Here is a 19,586-nt window from a genome sequence, read left to right as displayed (position 1 = left end):
CTTTGCATGGTGGAAATACGAACTGGAAAGGTTTGCGGTAATGTATCGTGCTTGCTTATTTTGTTTTAACCCTTCAGGTACATACATGTACTTATACAGTTTGCAAAATGTCCGGCTCAGCTAACACAATTACTTTTACTGATGTGTCAAATAATCGCTTGATTGAATGCATTTTGTTCGCGCATAGTGTCTGAATCCATAGAGCAAGGTTGGCGATAGTGTGCCGTGACCTCGCGGCCTGGCTTTGTGGACTGGTCAGAGTGTGATGCATTCGTTGTGTGGGTATGCCGCACTGCGGGGCTGATGCGCTTTCCCAGGGCCGTAAAATAACAGCTGTCTGAAGGTTCACGTTTGCTGAGCGTCCGTATTGTTGCTGGTACTGCATTTATGTTACACAATTGGTGGTTGTACACCCGGTCAAGGACCGTCTGAGTTGAACAGACTCCGTGAGGCACACGCAGAAGGTAAGTTTTGATTCAATAATTAAAAAGTAGTAGTAAGTAAGTCAAAGTAGTCTAGTGTATGGTTAGGGTGATTACTGAAATAAACATTTATTGATTTGTGCAAACCTTTTCTCTGAGAGATTGTCTGACGTCGTCGACTAGACATTATTAGGAGTTGGATAACTTTCCGTATGGCGCCACCACTTTTTCACTCATTTTTACAAAAAAGGATATCTCAATGAGGTAAATTAGATACTATATTATTTCATATCAAATGAAAAAGCGGTGGCGCCATACGGAAACTTTTCCAAAACCGCAAAAAGTTGATTTGTGGTATTATTTTTAATCATTCAGTCAGTCGTGTTTCGGTTGGAGCGAAGAAAAGTAATTGGAAATGTAGGCCTATATAATAAGTCGTAGTTTGCGTTTGGGGATAACGTCAATTTAAGTCCCTAAGACTTTTCATGGTGTATTCTGTGAGTGAACTTGTTCGTCACCCATGATTTTAGTTTAATGATACAAATCCAGGCAAAGTTATAAAGTAAAATACTGCTCCCACCCGTCATTTTCAAACCATCTCGAGCGCCTCTATGGTGGATGATGTTTTTGGTTTTTAGGTCATGTACTCAAATTTAAAATCATTTTTGTTTAAATTGCAGAACTGGAGATTTAACAGGATAAAATCACTCAAGAAACAAAATGGCCGAAAATATATTTGCAGAGGAGACAGAAGAGAAGTTTTCCGAGCGCTTCTCTGAGATGATCTTCTCCAGTATAACTTGTCTTGCTGTTGCCATGGGAGAAGAGACGGGTCTGTTTCAGGTCATGACGGCCACAGACACCCCCAGAACGAGTCAAGAGATTGCGGATGCTGGAAACTTTAAGGAGAGGTAAATGTTTCTAAATCTTGACCAATAATAGTTTCCTGCAGTGATGAAGGTCTAGCGGTTCACAGCATCCTGCTCATTTAGCAAGCTTAAATAAACTAAAGACCTTTTTGAGTCTAAAAAATCACTGAACCAAAAGTGCTCCCATACTCAGTGTTAGTGTATATGAAAAGAGCCCCACATGTTTTTTACTTTATCAGTAAACTTGACTTATTAAAGGTATCACCTAAAAGCCAATAACCTTTCCTGCTCCGCAAAAACATAAATTTGACATTTAAATTAGTTTGTGATCGTCGAATCGACCTACAATCTGTATTGTTTGTTTTCCATCAGGTATGTAAGAGAGTGGTTGAGTACGATGGTGACCTCACACATAGTGAACTATGACCCTGTGAAGGAGACCTATTGGCTGCCAGCGCATCGTCGCTGTGTTACAAACAGTCTGGCATCCTGGTCCCTGTTGCCACCGGTTCTTTCCACAGCCTTCTTCCCTCTTGCACAGTGCTTCAAAAAGGATGGACCAGCAGGTAAAATAGAGAGATGTAGAGCAGAACAGAGTGTCTTTGTAAGGTACCGGTATTCCATTAAGTTGAGATGCTGTGTCTTTATTAGGGGGGCGTGGCATACACCTGTTAGCCATTTATCCCATCTCATTCCCCAGGGGTCGATTTCACAAAGAGTTTGGACTAGTCCTAACTTACTAGTCCTAGGAAATGTTGAAGTTAGGATGAGTAACTAACTCAAGATAAGACTAGTCTTAACTCTGTGAAATCCACCCCGTATCCCTCAGTTTACTTTATTATATCTTTTCATACCAAAACCAACTTTGATATAAACTGTTAACCAAAAAAATGAATTTTAAATATCGCCCACTCTTTGTTGTTTTTGTGTAACAGGTGTGTCGTATGAAGTGTACCCCAAGTTTGACCACACCCTGAATAAGATCCATGGTCCCCTGTTTGAAAATACACTGCTTAATGATGTACTTCCAACAATGCCTGAGCTACTGGAGAAGCTAGGTAAGGAACCAGTGAAAGCCCAGTTCTAGCCCACCTTGTTGAGCTGGTACAGAAACAAAAAAAAAGTTCACAGATTTACAAATAATTTACAGGGTTTACAGAAGGTAATGGTGAAACACTTCTCTTGAAATATTAGCCCATGAAATGCTTTACATTTTGAGAAAACGGCAAAATAATATAAATTCTCGTTAGCGAGAATTACGGATTTATTTTAAACACATGTCATGACACGGCGAAACGCGCGGAAACAAGAGTGGGTTTTCCCGTTATTTTCTCCCGACTCCGATGACCGATTGAGCCTAAATTTTCACAGGTTTGTTGTTAAGTTGTATATAAGTTATGATACACTAAGTGTGGGACTTGGACAATACTGTTTACCTAAAGTGTATAATGGCTTTAATGGCTCCGTTTTTAACATCGGTCTCATCACTGTCACCATTGACAGTGATGAGACCGATGTTAAAGCGGAGCCATTAACAGCTCAACAAGGTGGGCTAGCCCAGTTCATACTTCCTGCTAATGCGTAAGCCAATTTTGACATAACAAATACGCATCTAATAGTTTGCAGCAGTGGCCTAACTCTTGTGTTCACAGCGAAAACAGAGTTGTTACATAAAAATTAAAGGCAACTTTGCTTCGCATTCCCAGGAAGTATTAACCAGGCTTAAAGACACAAGATGCTGTAACTTTGCTAGCCCTCATTTCTTATAATTTCCCCAGCAAAGGCTCGTATTTGATGGGAAAATCCACATGTTTTCAGGCAACTTTTCCTTGGATCAGCTGATTTTTTTTTTTTTTAATCTCAGTTTTCAATTCATAACTGAAGAATATTAAACAAAGTCATTGACATTTTGTAATTTCCTCTTTTTGGGTGAAGTTACAGTTGCAAGCCTGATCGCAATACCAGATTTAAAATAAGAAAACAAGTTTCATTTAATTTGTTTATTTGTTTTTCTTGATTGATTTCTCTTTTTTATATTTTTTATTTAGAATCTGGCATCAAAGTGATCGATGTTGGATGTGGTCCAGGAAGTTCTACCTTAGTGTTGGCTAAACGGTTCCCAAAGAGTCAAATCTACGGTCTTGATCAAGCCGAGAAGCCCCTTATAAAAGCCAGAGAGGAAGCCAAATCCATTGGCTTGACCAACGCTATCTTTGTCTGCACGGATGTGGCTACATTGCCTGCTGACTGGACTGGTCAGTACGGATATGCTTTTGCCCACATGATCATCCACGATCTAGCCGATCCACCTAAAGTCCTGAAGGAGATTCTGCGGGTCTTGACCCCCGGAGGTGTCCTATCGGTTTTCGACCCAAAGTTAGAGTCAGATCTACAAGATAACATCTCCCATACCAGCAGAAGTTTGGCGTATGCTACAAGCACTTTCTACGCAGTAAGCATGATGAATTGCGTACCGACCTCGCTGTTCACAGAGGGAGGGGCGGGGCTAGGGGTGGGCTTTGGGAGGAGGAAAATGACGGAGCTTCTGAAAGAGATTGGGTTTGCGGTAACTGCGGTCGGAGATGGGATGGAAGGTAGCTGGCATTTCTTATGCAACAAAAAGCTTGCTCCTTAAAAAATGCATTGAATCAAAACTGCCTAGTTCACTTCTGATTCAATCTATGGTATTATCACTAGAATACTAAGTGAACCTTTTAGTATGGAAAGAATACTTTGTCCGAGTAGTTTCCTTTTTGTTTTCCTGATATAGAGAATAATCGTTTTTTGAAAATTCAATAATGGGAGAGAAATGTTCAACATTTTGTTGCATTTTTCACATCTGGTGTTATATTTAGGACCATATAAGGGCAGTTTTGTATTCAACCATGTTTCAACTCATCAGTCCTCAGTTTTTGAGTCCGAGTCCAAGCTCGAGATTGTCCAAGCTCGGTGGAGTTTGAGTTAAGTTTCATTAAGGTAGACTCGCAACAATCTCCCTATTGTGTTTTGTGTCAATAACAAATATTGTTGACAAACAAGGGACTGCCAATATAAGGACTTGATAGCTTAGTTGGTAGAGCGTACCCGCACTTTAATCCAGAGGTCGTTGGTTCAAATCCTGCTCTCGTAAAAATGTCTCTGTTCCACCAAATGTTATTTAAAATTTCCAGGTATAGTCATCCGACAATTACAAGAAATGAATTATTGCAGCCAATTTTTCCATTGTAATTTTTCATTTTTATTAAACTACTACTACTTGCTTGAAACATTGCTTAAAGATAATTTCTTTTTTTTTTGTAATGATAGGAGTGTGTTTAGAAATTAGGTTTTATGCATTTGTTGCATATGATGTTACAACATTTTGTAAAGATGTTAACATGTGATCAGAGAGCAGAAATGTTACAAAACAATAATTGTAGTAATAGTAACCTCGTTCATTATTGACTGAAATAAACAAAACTACAATGAAAGCTTCTTCTTCTTGAATTTCCTGTAATTACACAATGGCCATGCCCTCTTGCCCAATTTAATAGAGCTGCTCAAGCACAGAAAGTAGCTTAGCACAACAAATTTATGCTTACTAGAATAAGATTACCAGCCAAACTACCATGTCACATATTATATTTGTTGCTGGTATCCTGCTCATTTCTGCTGAGCCAAAAATTGTTGGCCTAAGCAGTTCTATGAAATTGGGCCCTGGTCTTGGCCTTAAATGAACCACCCATGTATTTACATGTACACTTTAGACTTCTCCAGTGAAAGTGCTTTTAGCAAAAGGATAACAACCTCGCCCCTATAAAGATGAAATTCCAAACCTGTGCTGTGTGCAGTGTAAACAATTTTCTGAACTTTTGTCAAGTTGAAGTGTTCATTGTTACATTTATTTATAATTCAGAAGCCTGCTAACACTACTGCTATCTAACCAAAATGTGTTAGATGTATGGGCAGGAAAAATGACTTTTGAATTTGACATCTGGTGATAGGTCACATGGGGGCATCCAGGTTACATGACTGCACCTGGAGGCAAGATGCGCTCTGGTACAATTTTAGCGATAGGCTTCTTCTGATTAGCTTCTTTATTTTGTTCACTTTTCTTAGCATTTTCATCGGTCTCGATGCCAAGATATCTAAGATAGATGGCCTCTTTAGCTCGCCTCTTTGCTAGATACTCCTCCCCTTCATTAGGTTGCAACTCCTTGAAGCGAAACTTTGATAGATGCTGCTCCCAGCGAAGTCGCTTCTTCTTGCGGCTTTTCTGCTTGAGAATTCGCAGCTTGAACTTGTTTCGTTTCTTCCACTTGAGGTACTGATGACGATTCATCTTCCGTCGACGCTTCTGGATGATGTTTGAAGCATGTTTCTTTGTTACGTCTCGCTCCTGGGTAGGAGCCCGGACTGGGAGTGGGTTCTCGAGTGGGTTTATTCTTGGTGTGAGTGGGTATGAGGCGACCCCTGGGCAGTCTTGCTGCAGGGAAGCAAACGGCGATGGGTCTAGGATGGCTTTCTCTCTGATCAGAGTTTCAGCATGAGGTAGGATCATATCAAGGTTAAGTCTGGACTCTAATGGAGACAAACTCAACCTAGACAACCCTTGCTCTAAAGAAAACTCTGAGTTTGATAAAGTGGGGATTTTATTAAACAAGTTCTCTGTGCTGCTCTCTGCTTTGGAAGATGTATTGTTTGCTGCAATAGCAAGGAGCTGATTGGCTCTTGATATATTGTGGTGCGTATTCGATCCAATCACAGATGCTGTATCATTTATCTTTGAGGAGACGCATCTTGCTTGGAGTCCTGGAACAAAGGTTAAATAAAGCACAATTAGTTCATAAAAATCTGCAGGTTGCCTTCTTCTAGTTGCGATTACGTAACCCTCCTCCCGCCACCAGCCGCCAGGAGGAGGGTTCATTATCGCAACTACAAACTAGCCTTCTTCCAACAATTTTCAGAAATATATTCTTCAATAATACTAGGTTATAACCTCTGGAAAGAAAGTGTCAACTCTATAAACAAACTTCATCCAGGCCAGTCTATTGGTAAAAAATGTAAAACTAAAGTGAAGTATGCAATTGCAAGAACCAGAATTATTTAAATTTACCGTGTCTGAGGCTGAGAGGCCACCGACAGGATCGAAGTAAACTCTGACCAGAAGATGATGCCAGTAACTGGCTAACTACTGATGATGCCATTCTTGCGTTCCAAGTCTGATGAGGAAAAATATTCAATTGTAAATTATTTTTTAAACTACACATTGACAAAGTGAATGATTGGATTCTAGAAACATTTTACTCAGCTCATCAGCAGATCAGAACTATGTAAGGCAATTCCTTTCATTAAGTTATTTACCCTCGCCTTGGTCAAGACTCAAATCCTGGCTGAAAGCGTAGGTCGCATAGTTTCAATTACCAGTAGTTTCTTGGCAGCTATTGCGTATTGTGAATTAAATTTGTTCTAATTCATGAATTACAAGATTACAAAAAAAAATCAAAAAATTCCCATCCAGAAACGACAACTGACCTCGTTCACAAATCTTAACAATGCTCAGCGCTCGTCCCCACATGTGTTTGTTTTGTACATAATGCGAGGATAAGTTAACCTCTGTTATTGAGGTTGTTAAAAGGTCTGATACTTGGCCGTCTATGTGATTCGTAGAAGTCACTACCGAAAATACCATCTATGCACCAGACTTGTGTAGTTTCGGCACGGAGAAGCGTGCGTTACAAAAACATTGTCATTTGTGTCAGATATTCGCCATCATTTCTGCAAAAAACACAGGCAAAACTCTTCATAATGTCAGAAGGGACACTTACAGTTCGGGAGAGAGATCTGATGTACAGATTAATGATCAGGTAGGTTAAACCATGGAGATAGAACCGGCTTTTTGTAGAACTTGCTCGAGAGCCGTGTCTACACCGTATAGTAAACGGACGGTGCCTATTGACTGGTCTGTAGAGGGCGCTGTTTATATTACATTTATGTTGAAGTTTTTAATATTTTACATGAAATGATTGAAACAACATAATTGAAAACACTGAATAATTATGTTTGTTCCCTCGTAACATTCACTTCAAATTCTAATCTAATTGCTGAGTCTCATTTAGTTAGATAGAGAAGGGTTCCACTGACTTTCCAAGCAAAGGCAAGCCAACCCCCCAAAAAACCAAGGCATTTGTTATAAAGGTTGTAACCATTTGAATTTGATTTGTAACTATGTAAAAAATGGTGCGCATATCGGGCATTTATTTTATTAATATGATAAGGTCCAGTGGTTGGTTGGTACATTTGATATGATGGTTTCTCTCTGAGCTCATTGTGGACCGAGACCCAAACTGGGGTGTGACTGTGTGAGCTGTAATTTTAACTTTGGATGGTTGTACTGTAACCTCTACCATTTTATTAGGGCAGGCACTCTTTAAAGCCATTGGACCCTTTCGGTAAACAGTATTGTTCAAGACCCACACTTCGTGTATCACAACTTCTAATCAAATAACAAACCTGTGAAAATTTAGGCTCAATCGGTCATCGGAGTCTGGAGAAATTAACGGGAAAACCCACCCTTGTTTCTGCACGTTTTGCCATGTCATGACATGTGTTTAAAATAAATCAGTAATTCTCAATATCGAGAATTTTCTCAAAAAAAGAAGTATTTCATGAAATAATATTTCAAGAGAAGTCTTTCACCATTACCTTCTGTAAACCCTTTAAGTTATTTGTAAATCTGTGAACTTTTAATTTTTTTTCTGTTCCAAAAGTGTGCAATGGCGTTAATACGTACATTCAGCAGAGTTCCGGTATAATTTTCCACATATCCCTTATTCCATCTATCCACTAACTTGCTGCTTAATAATTCAAGTGACCCGCTTCCAAATATTGCCCAAATGCTAGCCATGGGCATCAACACAATTTTCTCTATTGGATTGGCTCTGAAGAAGGCCTTTGTTTAAACAATTTGCAAATGCACAAATAAATTTATCAAATGCTGAACTGTGTCATAATTATTAATGTCTTTATTTTTGCAAAATCTCCATTGAAGTTGCTAATGTTATTTACTTGTTGTTACTTTAGCCAAATGCTTCACGATGGTTACCATGACATTGCCAGTCAGCTAAGCAGAGCAGTATCAGCCGTCCCAGACTGTCCACCATCAAACAGACTTCAACACGTTGTTCAGTTAGGACTGCGAGCTGAACCAGACCGTAAGTCTCTCATCCTAGTCTCTCATCCTAGTATAAACAACTGAAATCCTATGAAATCATCCTCTATAGCCCAGTTCATACTTTCTGCAAATGCGAATGCGATACAAATTTTGATGTCCCAAATTTGCAGCGGACACTTCGCATCTGTTGACATGTGCTCAACTCCTGCAAAACATTCTCTGCTGAAACAGCTGTGTAACCTCACAATTTCAACAATTTTTTTAAAGCTTTATGAAATTGGGTCCTGATGTTGGGGATGGATTAACCAGCCAAGATTAACCTAAGATTGCAAGTTCTGCTTCAATATTCATGTTGTGCTGGTTCCCTAAAATGATGCATTGATTTTCTCAGATGCTTCTTTTGTTAAGAAATATCAAAGACCTTGTCATTGAGCTTGTTAAATGTTTGAAACTCTTGGTAATTTGTTTTTAGGAGACACCCAAATGACAGTGGACTCTGTAGCTCCAGGGACTGGTATTGATTTAGAGTTTGACACAGATGGTAAGTCACTTTCAATTCTTACTTAGTATTTATAATGTCATGAGATTAAAACCACACTCCATTCACAAATATTGTTCTACAGTTTTAAAAAAAACTCTGGTCTTGGACTCTACTGTGAACCTTGTCATTTGTCCTTTTCTTTGAAATCATTTCCTCTGTGCAGATTTTGGAAACTTTATTAGAAGAAACATTGTCATGACTTTCCACTATGTGTATTTTTTACTGTTTTAGTACAAACTTTAGCACCAGAAGCTGCGCATTATGAGACGTGCTATGTGACATCACACAAGGGCCCATGCAGAGTTGCAGCTTGGAGTAATGATGGTAAGAGAGAATAAACAAGTCTCTTGGAAGTTTCGTTTATTTTTTAAATCAGATCAACTTCAGGCGTGTGTCGTTACTGTTGAGTATACATTGCATATACTGGCATTGTTAATTCACTAGGTTTATTCTGGAGGTGATGTTTAAAGCTGTCTGTTTGTGATATTTACAGGTCAATTGGTTGCTACAGGATCTGATGATGCCTCAATAAAGGTAACCATTCACATCTTGCAATTTCATCATTGTAAAAAGTTGATTTTGGTCGGTAGCTCAAAACAGTGTAGCCCTCACCTTGAAGTAGCTGTCCATGGTCTTGGGACGTTAGGGAATATCTCATCAAAATCCAAAAGTGTGTCAGTGCAAAAACAATGTATATTTTGCAACAACGGTGCGTCTTGCTTAAAAATGGTTGTATCCTGTGGGTAGTGTTTTTGTGTGTACATCTTAGTTATTTTAAGCAAGATTCAACATTTTGCCACTTTCATCATCGACACATCGTTATAATCTTCAAAAGAATAGTTTCTTAAAATATCTTTTTGGGGTGTAAAAGTAAAAGAGGAAAAACTTGTTATTCCGTAATACCTACAGAGTAATCGAGATTGTCAGGGGAAGTAATTGTTTCTGTTTTGGGTTTTCTAGATCCTGGATGTAGAGCGTATGCTCGCGAAGAGCGCCACCAACCTTAACATGCCTGAATCCCATGGCAACGTAGAGAGTCATCCTGTCATACGTACATTGTATGATCATATTGAGGTAAGTGATACCCTTTTTCTCATTTGGAATTTGGCAAATCAATTCCGTACAAAGTCCGACAAATATTCTGGCCAAATTTTTACAAAGCTGCTTTAGCACAAAATATAGCTCAGCTGAACAGACTTTTGCTTGAGCTAAACTGCCATGTCACACATACAAGTTGTGCTTGGTGTCCTGCTTATTTTTGCTCAGTAGAAAGGGGTTCAAAAGCATAACGCTCTCCTTAATCGGCACAAAGAAATTGGTCCCTGGTTTGTGTTTTGAAGATATAGGACTTTAATGGTTCTTAAATCATCATCTGTTTTTCTGTTCACCTGCGTCCCTGAGCAAGACACTTAACTATAATTGCTTCTCCCCACCTAGGGGTTAATGGATACCTGTGAGGGCAGAGATGGTTTTTGTGGTTGATCTAGCCGAGTAGCACATATTATTATTATTTTTCCATGATCTTTCAGGACGTGACAGCATTAGATTTTCACCCCACGCTGCCTCTCCTTGCCTCTGGCAGTAAAGACTTCACTATCAAGTTTTTTGACTTCTCAAAGTCTGGAGTCAAGAGAGCATTCCGCAGTCTCCAAGAAGCTCAGGAGATCTCCTGCTTGAACTTTCACCCTAATGGCAACTTCCTTCTTGTTGGTACCCAGCACCCCACATGTAAGTATGAAGATTTAACTCCAGTACAACATTGATAACAAGTTCTGTAATTTACAGAATATGGGTTAAAATCCTAGCCTGGTCGGTTTTGACACTTCTTGAGCAAGGCACTTTATCATAATTGCTTCTCTCCACTCCGGAGTGCTAAAGGGTACCGGTGAGAGCTGGGGAGTAGCCTATAATACACAAGCAGCTCAAAACTCATCTCTGCAAACAGTCATTTTAAATTCTGCACTTTTGACTTTGACTTTGAGAACCGATGCCTTTGAATACCATTTTTTGGGGTCAGATACTGTGCGCTTGATTTTTCCTATTATTAAGTACTATTCTACAGACCAAGAAGAATTGTCCGAACTTGTTTTTTTAAATAATTGTTTTCTTTTGTTGAATCCATCAGTGAGACTTTATGACATAACAACTCTACAATGTTTCGTATCCAGCAACCCTAAAGATCAGCACACTGGACCAATTACAGCGGTGAGTTAGTCTATAAGAAAAGGACCCCACACAGATGTCCTTAATGTCATTTTGTTCTCTAAAACCCATTTAACACCAGAGTTATTTAGCAAGGGTTCCCTTGCTAAATTGTAGCATGGTTTTACAAAATGTACCTCATATGAAAGGACAACAATATTTGTACTTACCGACCAATGACCCTTGTAAATTCGTCATAAACATTGCTACATTTTTATTTCTTTTTTACAATCATGCTACAATTTAGCAAGGGACTATTGCTAAATTACTCTCATGTGAAAGGGGCTTTCGCTTGTTGCGATTTCCTTCTTAGAATCTGAGCAGATTTGTACGCCTAACCCACTATGGGTTTGCACTGTCAGCTTTGGGTGAATATGAGCGGATTTACCCAAACCTACATTGTAATATAATAGTGCTATAGTATTGTGTCCGCCATACCTCAAAAGGGCTTATATAGCCTTGCTTGTTCATAATACACAAGGCCTGCAAGATCAATGTTGTAACTTTCTTTAACTTTTCTCCATCTGTGTTTATATCTTTCTAGGTGACCTACAGTCCAAACGCCACCATTTATGCCACAGCGAGTAAAGATGGTAGTATTAAGATATGGGATGGCGTCAGTAATCGTTGTGTCAACACCTTAGATAAAGCACACAGTGGAACAGACGTATGCTCAATACAATTCTCCAGAAACTCAAAGGTAAGAAGAAAATAGTCTATACTACATTTTAATCTGGTCATTGATTTATCACTTCATTGATCTTCATTTGCTTTTAAACATTTCTTGAAGACTTGAAGTATAAAGTCAAGTGAAGAACACTTTTTTGTACAAACCTTGAGTTTCTCTATTCTCTGTCTTTGTAAAATCTATCGTCCATTTAATAGTTTGATAATTTGTCTTTTGAGTAACTCCCTAGCATTTAATATTTTGATCAATTGTATTTTATGTCTTTGTAGTATCTAGTGCCCAGTGGGAAAGACTCCCTAGCATTTAATATTTTGATCCTTTGTCGTTGTAGTAACTCCCTAGCATTTAATATTTGATCCTATGTTTTTTTGTCTTTATAGTATCTAGTCTCTAGTGGGAAAGACTCCCTTGTCAAGCTATGGGAGGTCGCCAACAGTCGCACATTAATCACCTACACTGGAGCAAGCTCAGAGAAACAACAGCATGAAACAAGGGCTGTCTTCAATCACTCAGAGGATTATGGTAAGTCTACTTGAATGTCAAAATGAACAGACAACAAAGGACTTTCTTTTGTCATAAAGTACCGTCGTGTCTAAAATGGCAGATTTGTTTTCTGGCTATGACCGGTCACTGTAAAAGCCATTCATTCAGTTTTGTCATTGCAGATGACAGGCAACTGCAGGATTCACACCAAGTGTCGAGGTTGCCTCGCCTCAAATTCCAGACACTTGCCCCAAATCCTGACCTGCTTTTTTCTAGCCTTGCATTTTTCTGATTATCTTTAATAACCAGTTACATCTCTAAACTTGTTGTTGATTTTAATTGATCCTTAAATTCCTTTCTTGTTTGATTCCTTTGTGTACAGTGTTATTTCCAGATGAGAAGACAACTAGTCTTTGCTGCTGGGATTCACGCAATGCTGAGAGAAATAAACTCCTGTCTCTAGGTGTGTAGCCCCTCTTTCATTGAAACTCGTAATAATTTTAAATAAAACTTAGCTATTTTACTTCCCTTATTCTATGCCCAACCGAGATGTCCAAGCACTCAATATTTTTATGACAGATATGCAGGGCTATGTTTGAAGTATTAACCCTAACCCTAACCCTAACCCTAACCCTAACCCTAACCCTAACCCTAACCCTAACCCTAACCCTAACCCTAACCCTAACCCTAACCCTAACCCTAACCCTAACCCTAACCCTAACCCTAACCCTAACCCTAACCCTAACCCTAACCCTAACCCTAACCCTAACCCTAACCCTAACCCTAACCCTAACCCTAACCCTAACCCTAACCCTAACCCTAACCCTAACCCTAACCCTAACCCTAACCCTAACCCTAACCCTAACCCTAACCCTAACCCTAACCCTAACCCTAACCCTAACCCTAACCCTAACCCTAACCCTAACCCTAACCCTAACCCTAACCCTAACCCTAACCCTAACCCTAACCCTAACCCTAACCCTAACCCTAACCCTAACCCTAACCCTAACCCTAACCCTAACCCTAACCCTAACCCTAACCCTAACCCTAACCCTAACCCTAACCCTAACCCTAACCCTAACCCTAACCCTAACCCTAACCCTAACCCTAACCCTAACCCTAACCCTAACCCTAACCCTAACCCTAACCCTAACCCTAACCCTAACCCTAACCCTAACCCTAACCCTAACCCTAACCCTAACCCTAACCCTAACCCTAACCCTAACCCTAACCCTAACCCTAACCCTAACCCTAACCCTAACCCTAACCCTAACCCTAACCCTAACCCTAACCCTAACCCTAACCCTAACCCTAACCCTAACCCTAACCCTAACCCTAACCCTAACCCTAACCCTAACCCTAACCCTAACCCTAACCCTAAACCTTCAACTTATAAACCCTAGAGGGCTATAAGTTGAAGGGATTCAATCCGCAGCTAACCATGCCAGGAACACTGGGTTGTGACCTTGGGGAAGGGGGGGGGGGAGCTCTAGCTCAAATTTGTGTTATAATTATTTCAATATTCTCAAAGTATTGCTAAGATTTTGGAAGACAAAGTGACTGAATGGGCATCTTCCTGTAGTTTTGCCCCAAGGTGCGATAAATAGTGACTGAATGGGCATCTTCCTGTAGCCTTGCCCCAAGGTGCGATAAATATTAGCTATGCTACTGTACCAATCACTGTATGCATAGAATGGAAATAATATCAGTTGCATCCCCATAATATTCACTCACACTAGTCCCATATTAAGGTTATTTTCCTTATTTCTTGATATCTTTTTTTTCATCCATGTAGGTCACAATAAGCCACTTTGGAGTTCCAGCTGCGCATGTCTGTTACTGCTGACAACGGACCAAGTCTATCTCCCGTGACCTTTTGACAATACCAGCGGGTATTGTCAAAAGGTTACGGGAGATAGACAAAGTCCGTTGTCAGCAGTAACGGACATGCGCCACTGACATTCCGAAGTGGCTTATAACTGCACTGTTCACTGTTACCTGGCCTGCATCTATTCTTTGTTTTTGTAATACCATACATGTAGGGCACATTGTTTGCTCCAACCAGTCTTGTCTTAATCTATTATCTTTATTTCTTGTATTCCATGTAGGTCACAATAACATCGTCCGCTGCATTGTTCACTCTCCCACTGGGCCTGGATTCATGACATGCAGTGATGACTTCAGAGCTCGTTTCTGGTACTACAGACCAAGTTCAGACTAAACCAGCAAAGAGGTTTCATCAAAGTCATTGGAATTCTCGTTGTCTTATCTTAAGGTGAACATTTTAAAAGCAGCGACAAAGGCTAGAATGCAACAGCTTCTCTAAATGAGTTTTACCACTTTGGGCAAAAAGGACAGGATACCAGTCACAGTGCAGTACTGTACAACACTTAAAGGGGTGGTTGGTAAACTATTTCCTGCTTTGATCATTACATAGTTATTCTGTGCTAAGAAGATCTTACAGTGGACCAGTTACAAACAGTTCACATGAATGTGGCATTTTGGATGGTAATCAGATGTTGCCAAATACTTTGCTATATGGGTCTGTTTTGCGGCTGTGGTTTTTCCCGGTTGTGGCCAATAATTATTTGGGTTGAAATGGCCATTGGTTTATCAATAGCAAATAAGCGAAACCATGATTGGTTACAGCCGCCAAAACGCATCCGTAATATTAGTATCAACCATAGAGTTATTTATAAGAACTAGAGGGCGCACTGGCCTATATACGTGACCCAGCATGCGCGCCGGCATCCACTGGCATCGCTCAGCGTGTGTTTGTGCGGCCATTTTGTAAGTTGACAAAACAGCATGTGTCTCGTTTCGGTCCCGTCGCGTTTGTGCAAGAAGCATCACCAGTGTGCCCTCTAGTTCTTATATATAACTCTATGGTATCAACAAATTTCACACTTGTGTCAAGTTGTATTTTGATTTTTTCTTTTTATTCTTTGTATACATTAAGTGGATTGTTTGAACAATATTTGTTTGTTTATCTTTACAAGTAGATGAAACTGTTGTTACAGAGTCCTTATATCAAGTGCTAGAAAACTTGTATGCTGTCAAGCATTGATGCTGTAAACCTTTGGAATTGGAGTGGCAAAATAACGCCTTCAGCACATTGTTAGGCTACCAACGTGCTGTAAACCTTTGGACTGGGAGTGGCAAAATAACGCCTTCAGCACATTGTCAGGCTACCAAGGTACCAATTTTTCTCATGAGACAGTCACTGACTTATTTTCTGCTTTTGTAACCAATTACTATTTCGGTTGAACTTGCCATTGGTTGATCTCTGGACATTGACTGAAACAGTTATTGGTTTCAAATGCCAAATTGCACCTCCACATTGCACCTTCACCTTTGTAAATATTTGAAGTAGAAGAACATGTACTCTAAACTGAGTTTATTGTTGTCTTGAAAATTAAAATTGTAATTTTTAGGTAAATTGTTGTGTGTCCCTTGTTCGTTTTTGTCTATGCCACTTGCTATGAGCCTTGTGAACTTTGTCATATATTGACTGAAAAAGATCACAAGGCCTTGTGATCTTTGTCATATTTTGACTGAAAAAGATCACAAGGCTATAGCCTTGTGAACGAGTCATATTTTGACTGAAAAGAATTACTTGAACTTTGTCAAATTTTGGCTGAAAAGATCACAAGGCTTATACAGCCTTGTAAACTTTGTCAATTTTGGCTGAAAAAGATCGCAAGGCCTTGTGAACTTTGTCAATTTTTGGCTCAAAAAGATCACAAGGCCTTATGAACTTTGTCAAATTTTCGCCTTGTGAACTTTGTCAATTTTTGGCTGAAAAAGATCACAAGGCTATAGCCTTATGAACTTTGTCAAATTTTGGCTGGAAAAGATCACAAGCCTTGTGAATTTTTGGCTGAAAAGATCACAAGGCTATAGCCTTGTGAACTTTGTCAATTTTTGGCTGAAAAAGATCACAAGGCTATAGCCTTGTGAATTTTAGGCTGAAAAAGATCACAAGGCTATAGCCTTGTGAACTTTGTCAAATTTTGGCTGAAAAAGGATCACAAGGCTATAGCCTTGTGAACTTTGTGAAATTTTGGCTGAAAAAGATCACAAGGCTATAGCCTTGTGAACTTTGTCAATTTTTGGCTGAAAAAGATCACAAGGCTATAGCCTTGTGAACTTTGTCAATTTTTGGCTGAAAAAGATCACAAGGCTATAGCCTTGTGAATTTTGTCAAATTTTGGCTGAAAAGGGATCACAAGGCTATAGCCTTGTGAACTTTGTCAATTTTTGGCTGAAAAAGATCACAAGGCTATAGCCTTGTGAATTTTGTGAAATTTTGGCTGAAAAAGATCACAAAGCTATAGCCTTGTGAACTTTGTCAATTTTTGGCTGAAAAAGATCACAAGGCTATAGCCTTGTGAATTTTTGGCTGAAAAAGATCACAAGGCTATAGCCTTGTGAACTTTGTCAAATTTTGGCTGGAAAAGGATCACAAGGCTATAGCCTTGTGAATTTTGTGAAATTTCGGCTGAAAAAGATCACAAGGCTATAGCCTTGTGAACTTTGTCAATTTTTGGCTGAAAAAGATCACAAGGCTATAGCCTTGTGAACTTTGTCAATTTTTGGCTGAAAAAGATCACAAGGCTATAGCCTTGTGAATTTTTGGCTGAAAAAGATCACAAGGCTATAGCCTTGTGAACTTTGTCAAATTTTGGCTGGAAAAGATCACAAGGCTATAGCCTTGTGAACTTTGTCAAATTTTGGCTGGAAAACATCACAAGGCTATAGCCTTGTGAACTTTGTCAATTTTTGGCTGAAAAAGATCACAAGGCTATAGCCTTGTGAATTTTTGGCTGAAAAAGATCACAAGGCTATAGCCTTGTGAACTTTGTCAATTTCTGGCTGAAAAAGATCACAAGGCTATAGCCTTGTGAATTTTTGGCTGAAAAAGATCACAAGGCTATAGCCTTATGAACTTTGTGAAATTTTGGCTGGAAAAGATCACAAGGCTATAGCCTTGTGAACTTTGTCAAATTTTGGCTGGAAAACATCACAAGGCTATAGCCTTGTGAACTTTGTCAATTTTTGGCTGAAAAAGATCACAAGGCTATAGCCTTGTGAATTTTTGGCTGAAAAAGATCACAAGGCTATAGCCTTGTGAACTTTGTCAAATTTTGGCTGGAAAAGATCACAAGGCTATAGCCTTGTGAACTTTGTCAATTTTTGGCTGAAAAAGATCACAAGGCTATAGCCTTGTGAATTTTTGGCTGAAAAAGATCACAAGGCTATAGCCTTGTGAACTTTGTCAAATTTTGGCTGGAAAAGATGTGAACTTTGTCAAATTTTGTCAAATTTTGGCTGGAAAAGATCACAAGGCTATAGCCTTGTGAACTTTGTCAATTTTTGGCTGAAAAAGATCACAAGGCTATAGCCTTATGAACTTTGTGAAATTTTGGCTGGAAAAGATCACAAGGCTATAGCCTTGTGAACTTTGTCAAATTTTGGCTGGAAAACATCACAAGGCTATAGCCTTGTGAACTTTGTCAATTTTTGGCTGAAAAAGATCACAAGGCTATAGCCTTGTGAATTTTTGGCTGAAAAAGATCACAAGGCTATAGCCTTGTGAACTTTGTCAAATTTTGGCTGAAAAAGGATCACAAGGCTATAGCCTTGTGAACTTTGTGAAATTTTGGCTGAAAAAGATCACAAGGCCTTGTGAACTTTGTCAATTTTTGGCTGAAAAAGATCACAAGGCTATAGCCTTGTGAACTTTGTCAATTTTTGGCTGAAAAAGATCACAAGGCTATAGCCTTGTGAATTTTTGGCTGAAAAAGATCACAAGGCTATAGCCTTGTGAACTTTGTCAATTTTTGGCTGAAAAAGATCACAAGGCTATAGCCTTGTGAACTTTGTCAAATTTTGGCTGGAAAAGATCACAAGGCTATAGCCTTGTGAACTTTGTCAAATTTTGTCAAATTTTGGCTGGAAAAGATCACAAGGCTATAGCCTTGTGAACTTTGTCAATTTTTGGCTGAAAAAGATCACAAGGCTATAGCCTTGTGAATTTTTGGCTGAAAAAGATCACAAGGCTATAGCCTTGTGAACTTTGTCAAATTTTGGCTGGAAAAGATCACAAGGCTATAGCCTTGTGAACTTTGTCAATTTTTGGCTGAAAAAGATCACAAGGCTATATAGCCTTGTGAATTTTGTGAAATTTTGGCTGAAAAAGATCACAAAGCTATAGCCTTGTGAACTTTGTCAATTTTTGGCTGAAAAAGATCACAAGGCTATAGCCTTGTGAATTTTTGGCTGAAAAAGATCACAAGGCTATAGCCTTGTGAACTTTGTCAAATTTTGGCTGGAAAAGATCACAAGGCTATAGCCTTGTGAACTTTGTCAAATTTTGGCTGAAAAAGGATCACAAGGCTATAGCCTTGTGAACTTTGTCAATTTTTGGCTGAAAAAGATCACAAGGCTATAGCCTTGTGAACTTTGTCAATTTTTGGCTGAAAAAGATCACAAGGCTATAGCCTTGTGAACTTTGTCAATTTTTGGCTGAAAAAGATCACAAGGCTTATAGCCTTGTGAATTTTGTCAAATTTTGGCTGAAAAAGGATCACAAGGCTATAGCCTTGTGAACTTTGTCAATTTTTGGCTGAAAAAGATCACAAGGCTATAGCCTTGTGAATTTTGTGAAATTTTGGCTGAAAAAGATCACAAAGCTATAGCCTTGTGAACTTTGTCAATTTTTGGCTGAAAAAGATCACAAGGCTATAGCCTTGTGAATTTTTGGCTGAAAAAGATCACAAGGCTATAGCCTTGTGAACTTTGTCAAATTTTGGCTGGAAAAGGATCACAAGGCTATAGCCTTGTGAATTTTGTGAAATTTTGGCTGAAAAAGATCACAAGGCTATAGCCTTGTGAACTTTGTCAATTTTTGGCTGAAAAAGATCACAAGGCTATAGCCTAGCCTTGTGAACTTTGTCAATTTTTGGCTGAAAAAGATCACAAGGCTATAGCCTTGTGAATTTTTGGCTGAAAAAGATCACAAGGCTATAGCCTTGTGAACTTTGTCAAATTTTGGCTGGAAAAGATCACAAGGCTATAGCCTTGTGAACTTTGTCAAATTTTGGCTGGAAAAGATCACAAGGCTATAGCCTTATGAACTTTGTGAAATTTTGGCTGGAAAAGATCACAAGGCTATAGCCTTGTGAACTTTGTCAAATTTTGGCTGGAAAACATCACAAGGCTATAG

At 39.2% G+C, this 19,586-nt stretch overlaps 3 protein-coding genes across 3 annotated transcripts; 2 read left to right on the top strand and 1 right to left on the bottom strand.

The window, feature by feature from the left end:
* Positions 1-39: 39 nt before the first annotated feature.
* Positions 40-4,761, top strand: LOC139950277 (S-adenosylmethionine-dependent methyltransferase Rv2258c-like). The gene is made up of 5 exons (XM_071948898.1): positions 40-464; positions 1,103-1,333; positions 1,664-1,857; positions 2,227-2,349; positions 3,340-4,761. Exons 2-5 carry the CDS (start codon positions 1,143-1,145, stop codon positions 3,924-3,926), a joined length of 1,095 nt encoding a protein of 364 aa, XP_071804999.1. The 5' UTR covers positions 40-464; positions 1,103-1,142; the 3' UTR covers positions 3,927-4,761.
* LOC139950278 (uncharacterized) lies at positions 4,574-7,220 on the bottom strand. The gene is made up of 3 exons (XM_071948900.1): positions 7,099-7,220; positions 6,387-6,492; positions 4,574-6,082 (listed from the first exon to the last, which is right to left on the bottom strand). The coding sequence occupies exons 2-3, from the start codon at positions 6,475-6,477 to the stop codon at positions 5,295-5,297; spliced, it is 879 nt and encodes a 292-aa protein (XP_071805001.1). The 5' UTR covers positions 6,478-6,492; positions 7,099-7,220; the 3' UTR covers positions 4,574-5,294.
* Positions 6,985-15,797, top strand: LOC139950276 (cleavage stimulation factor subunit 1-like). The gene is made up of 12 exons (XM_071948897.1): positions 6,985-7,137; positions 8,354-8,484; positions 8,917-8,985; positions 9,217-9,309; positions 9,479-9,519; positions 9,946-10,059; positions 10,515-10,713; positions 11,111-11,190; positions 11,732-11,887; positions 12,256-12,397; positions 12,741-12,821; positions 14,467-15,797. The coding sequence occupies exons 1-12, from the start codon at positions 7,079-7,081 to the stop codon at positions 14,577-14,579; spliced, it is 1,278 nt and encodes a 425-aa protein (XP_071804998.1). The 5' UTR covers positions 6,985-7,078; the 3' UTR covers positions 14,580-15,797.
* The last annotated feature ends 3,789 nt before the right edge of the window (positions 15,798-19,586 follow it).

The sequence above is a fragment of the Asterias amurensis genome, chromosome 18 (genome assembly GCF_032118995.1).
Source record: "Asterias amurensis chromosome 18, ASM3211899v1".
NCBI lineage: Eukaryota > Metazoa > Echinodermata > Asteroidea > Forcipulatida > Asteriidae > Asterias > Asterias amurensis.
Note: the sequence above shows the minus strand (reverse complement) of the source record. Positions and strands in the feature narration are given on the sequence as shown.

What these genes read in the sequence shown, in the direction of transcription:
- LOC139950277 (XM_071948898.1), top strand. Translation starts at nt 1,143, where the DNA reads ATGGCCGAAAATATATTTGCAGAGGAGACAGAAGAGAAGTTTTCCGAG. An exon ending in CAAAAAGGATGGACCAGCAG is followed by an intron (nt 1,858 to 2,226) that starts GTAAAATAGAGA and finishes TTTGTGTAACAG; the next exon opens with GTGTGTCGTATGAAGTGTAC. An exon ending in TGAGCTACTGGAGAAGCTAG is followed by an intron (nt 2,350 to 3,339) that starts GTAAGGAACCAG and finishes TTTTTTATTTAG; the next exon opens with AATCTGGCATCAAAGTGATC.
- LOC139950278 (XM_071948900.1), bottom strand. Translation starts at nt 6,477, where the DNA reads ATGGCATCATCAGTAGTTAGCCAGTTACTGGCATCATCTTCTGGTCAG. An exon ending in GCCTCTCAGCCTCAGACACG is followed by an intron (nt 6,083 to 6,386) that starts GTAAATTTAAAT and finishes CCTTTGTTCCAG; the next exon opens with GACTCCAAGCAAGATGCGTC.
- LOC139950276 (XM_071948897.1), top strand. Translation starts at nt 7,079, where the DNA reads ATGTCAGAAGGGACACTTACAGTTCGGGAGAGAGATCTGATGTACAGA. An exon ending in CATTGTATGATCATATTGAG is followed by an intron (nt 10,060 to 10,514) that starts GTAAGTGATACC and finishes ATGATCTTTCAG; the next exon opens with GACGTGACAGCATTAGATTT. An exon ending in TGGTACCCAGCACCCCACAT is followed by an intron (nt 10,714 to 11,110) that starts GTAAGTATGAAG and finishes TGAATCCATCAG; the next exon opens with TGAGACTTTATGACATAACA.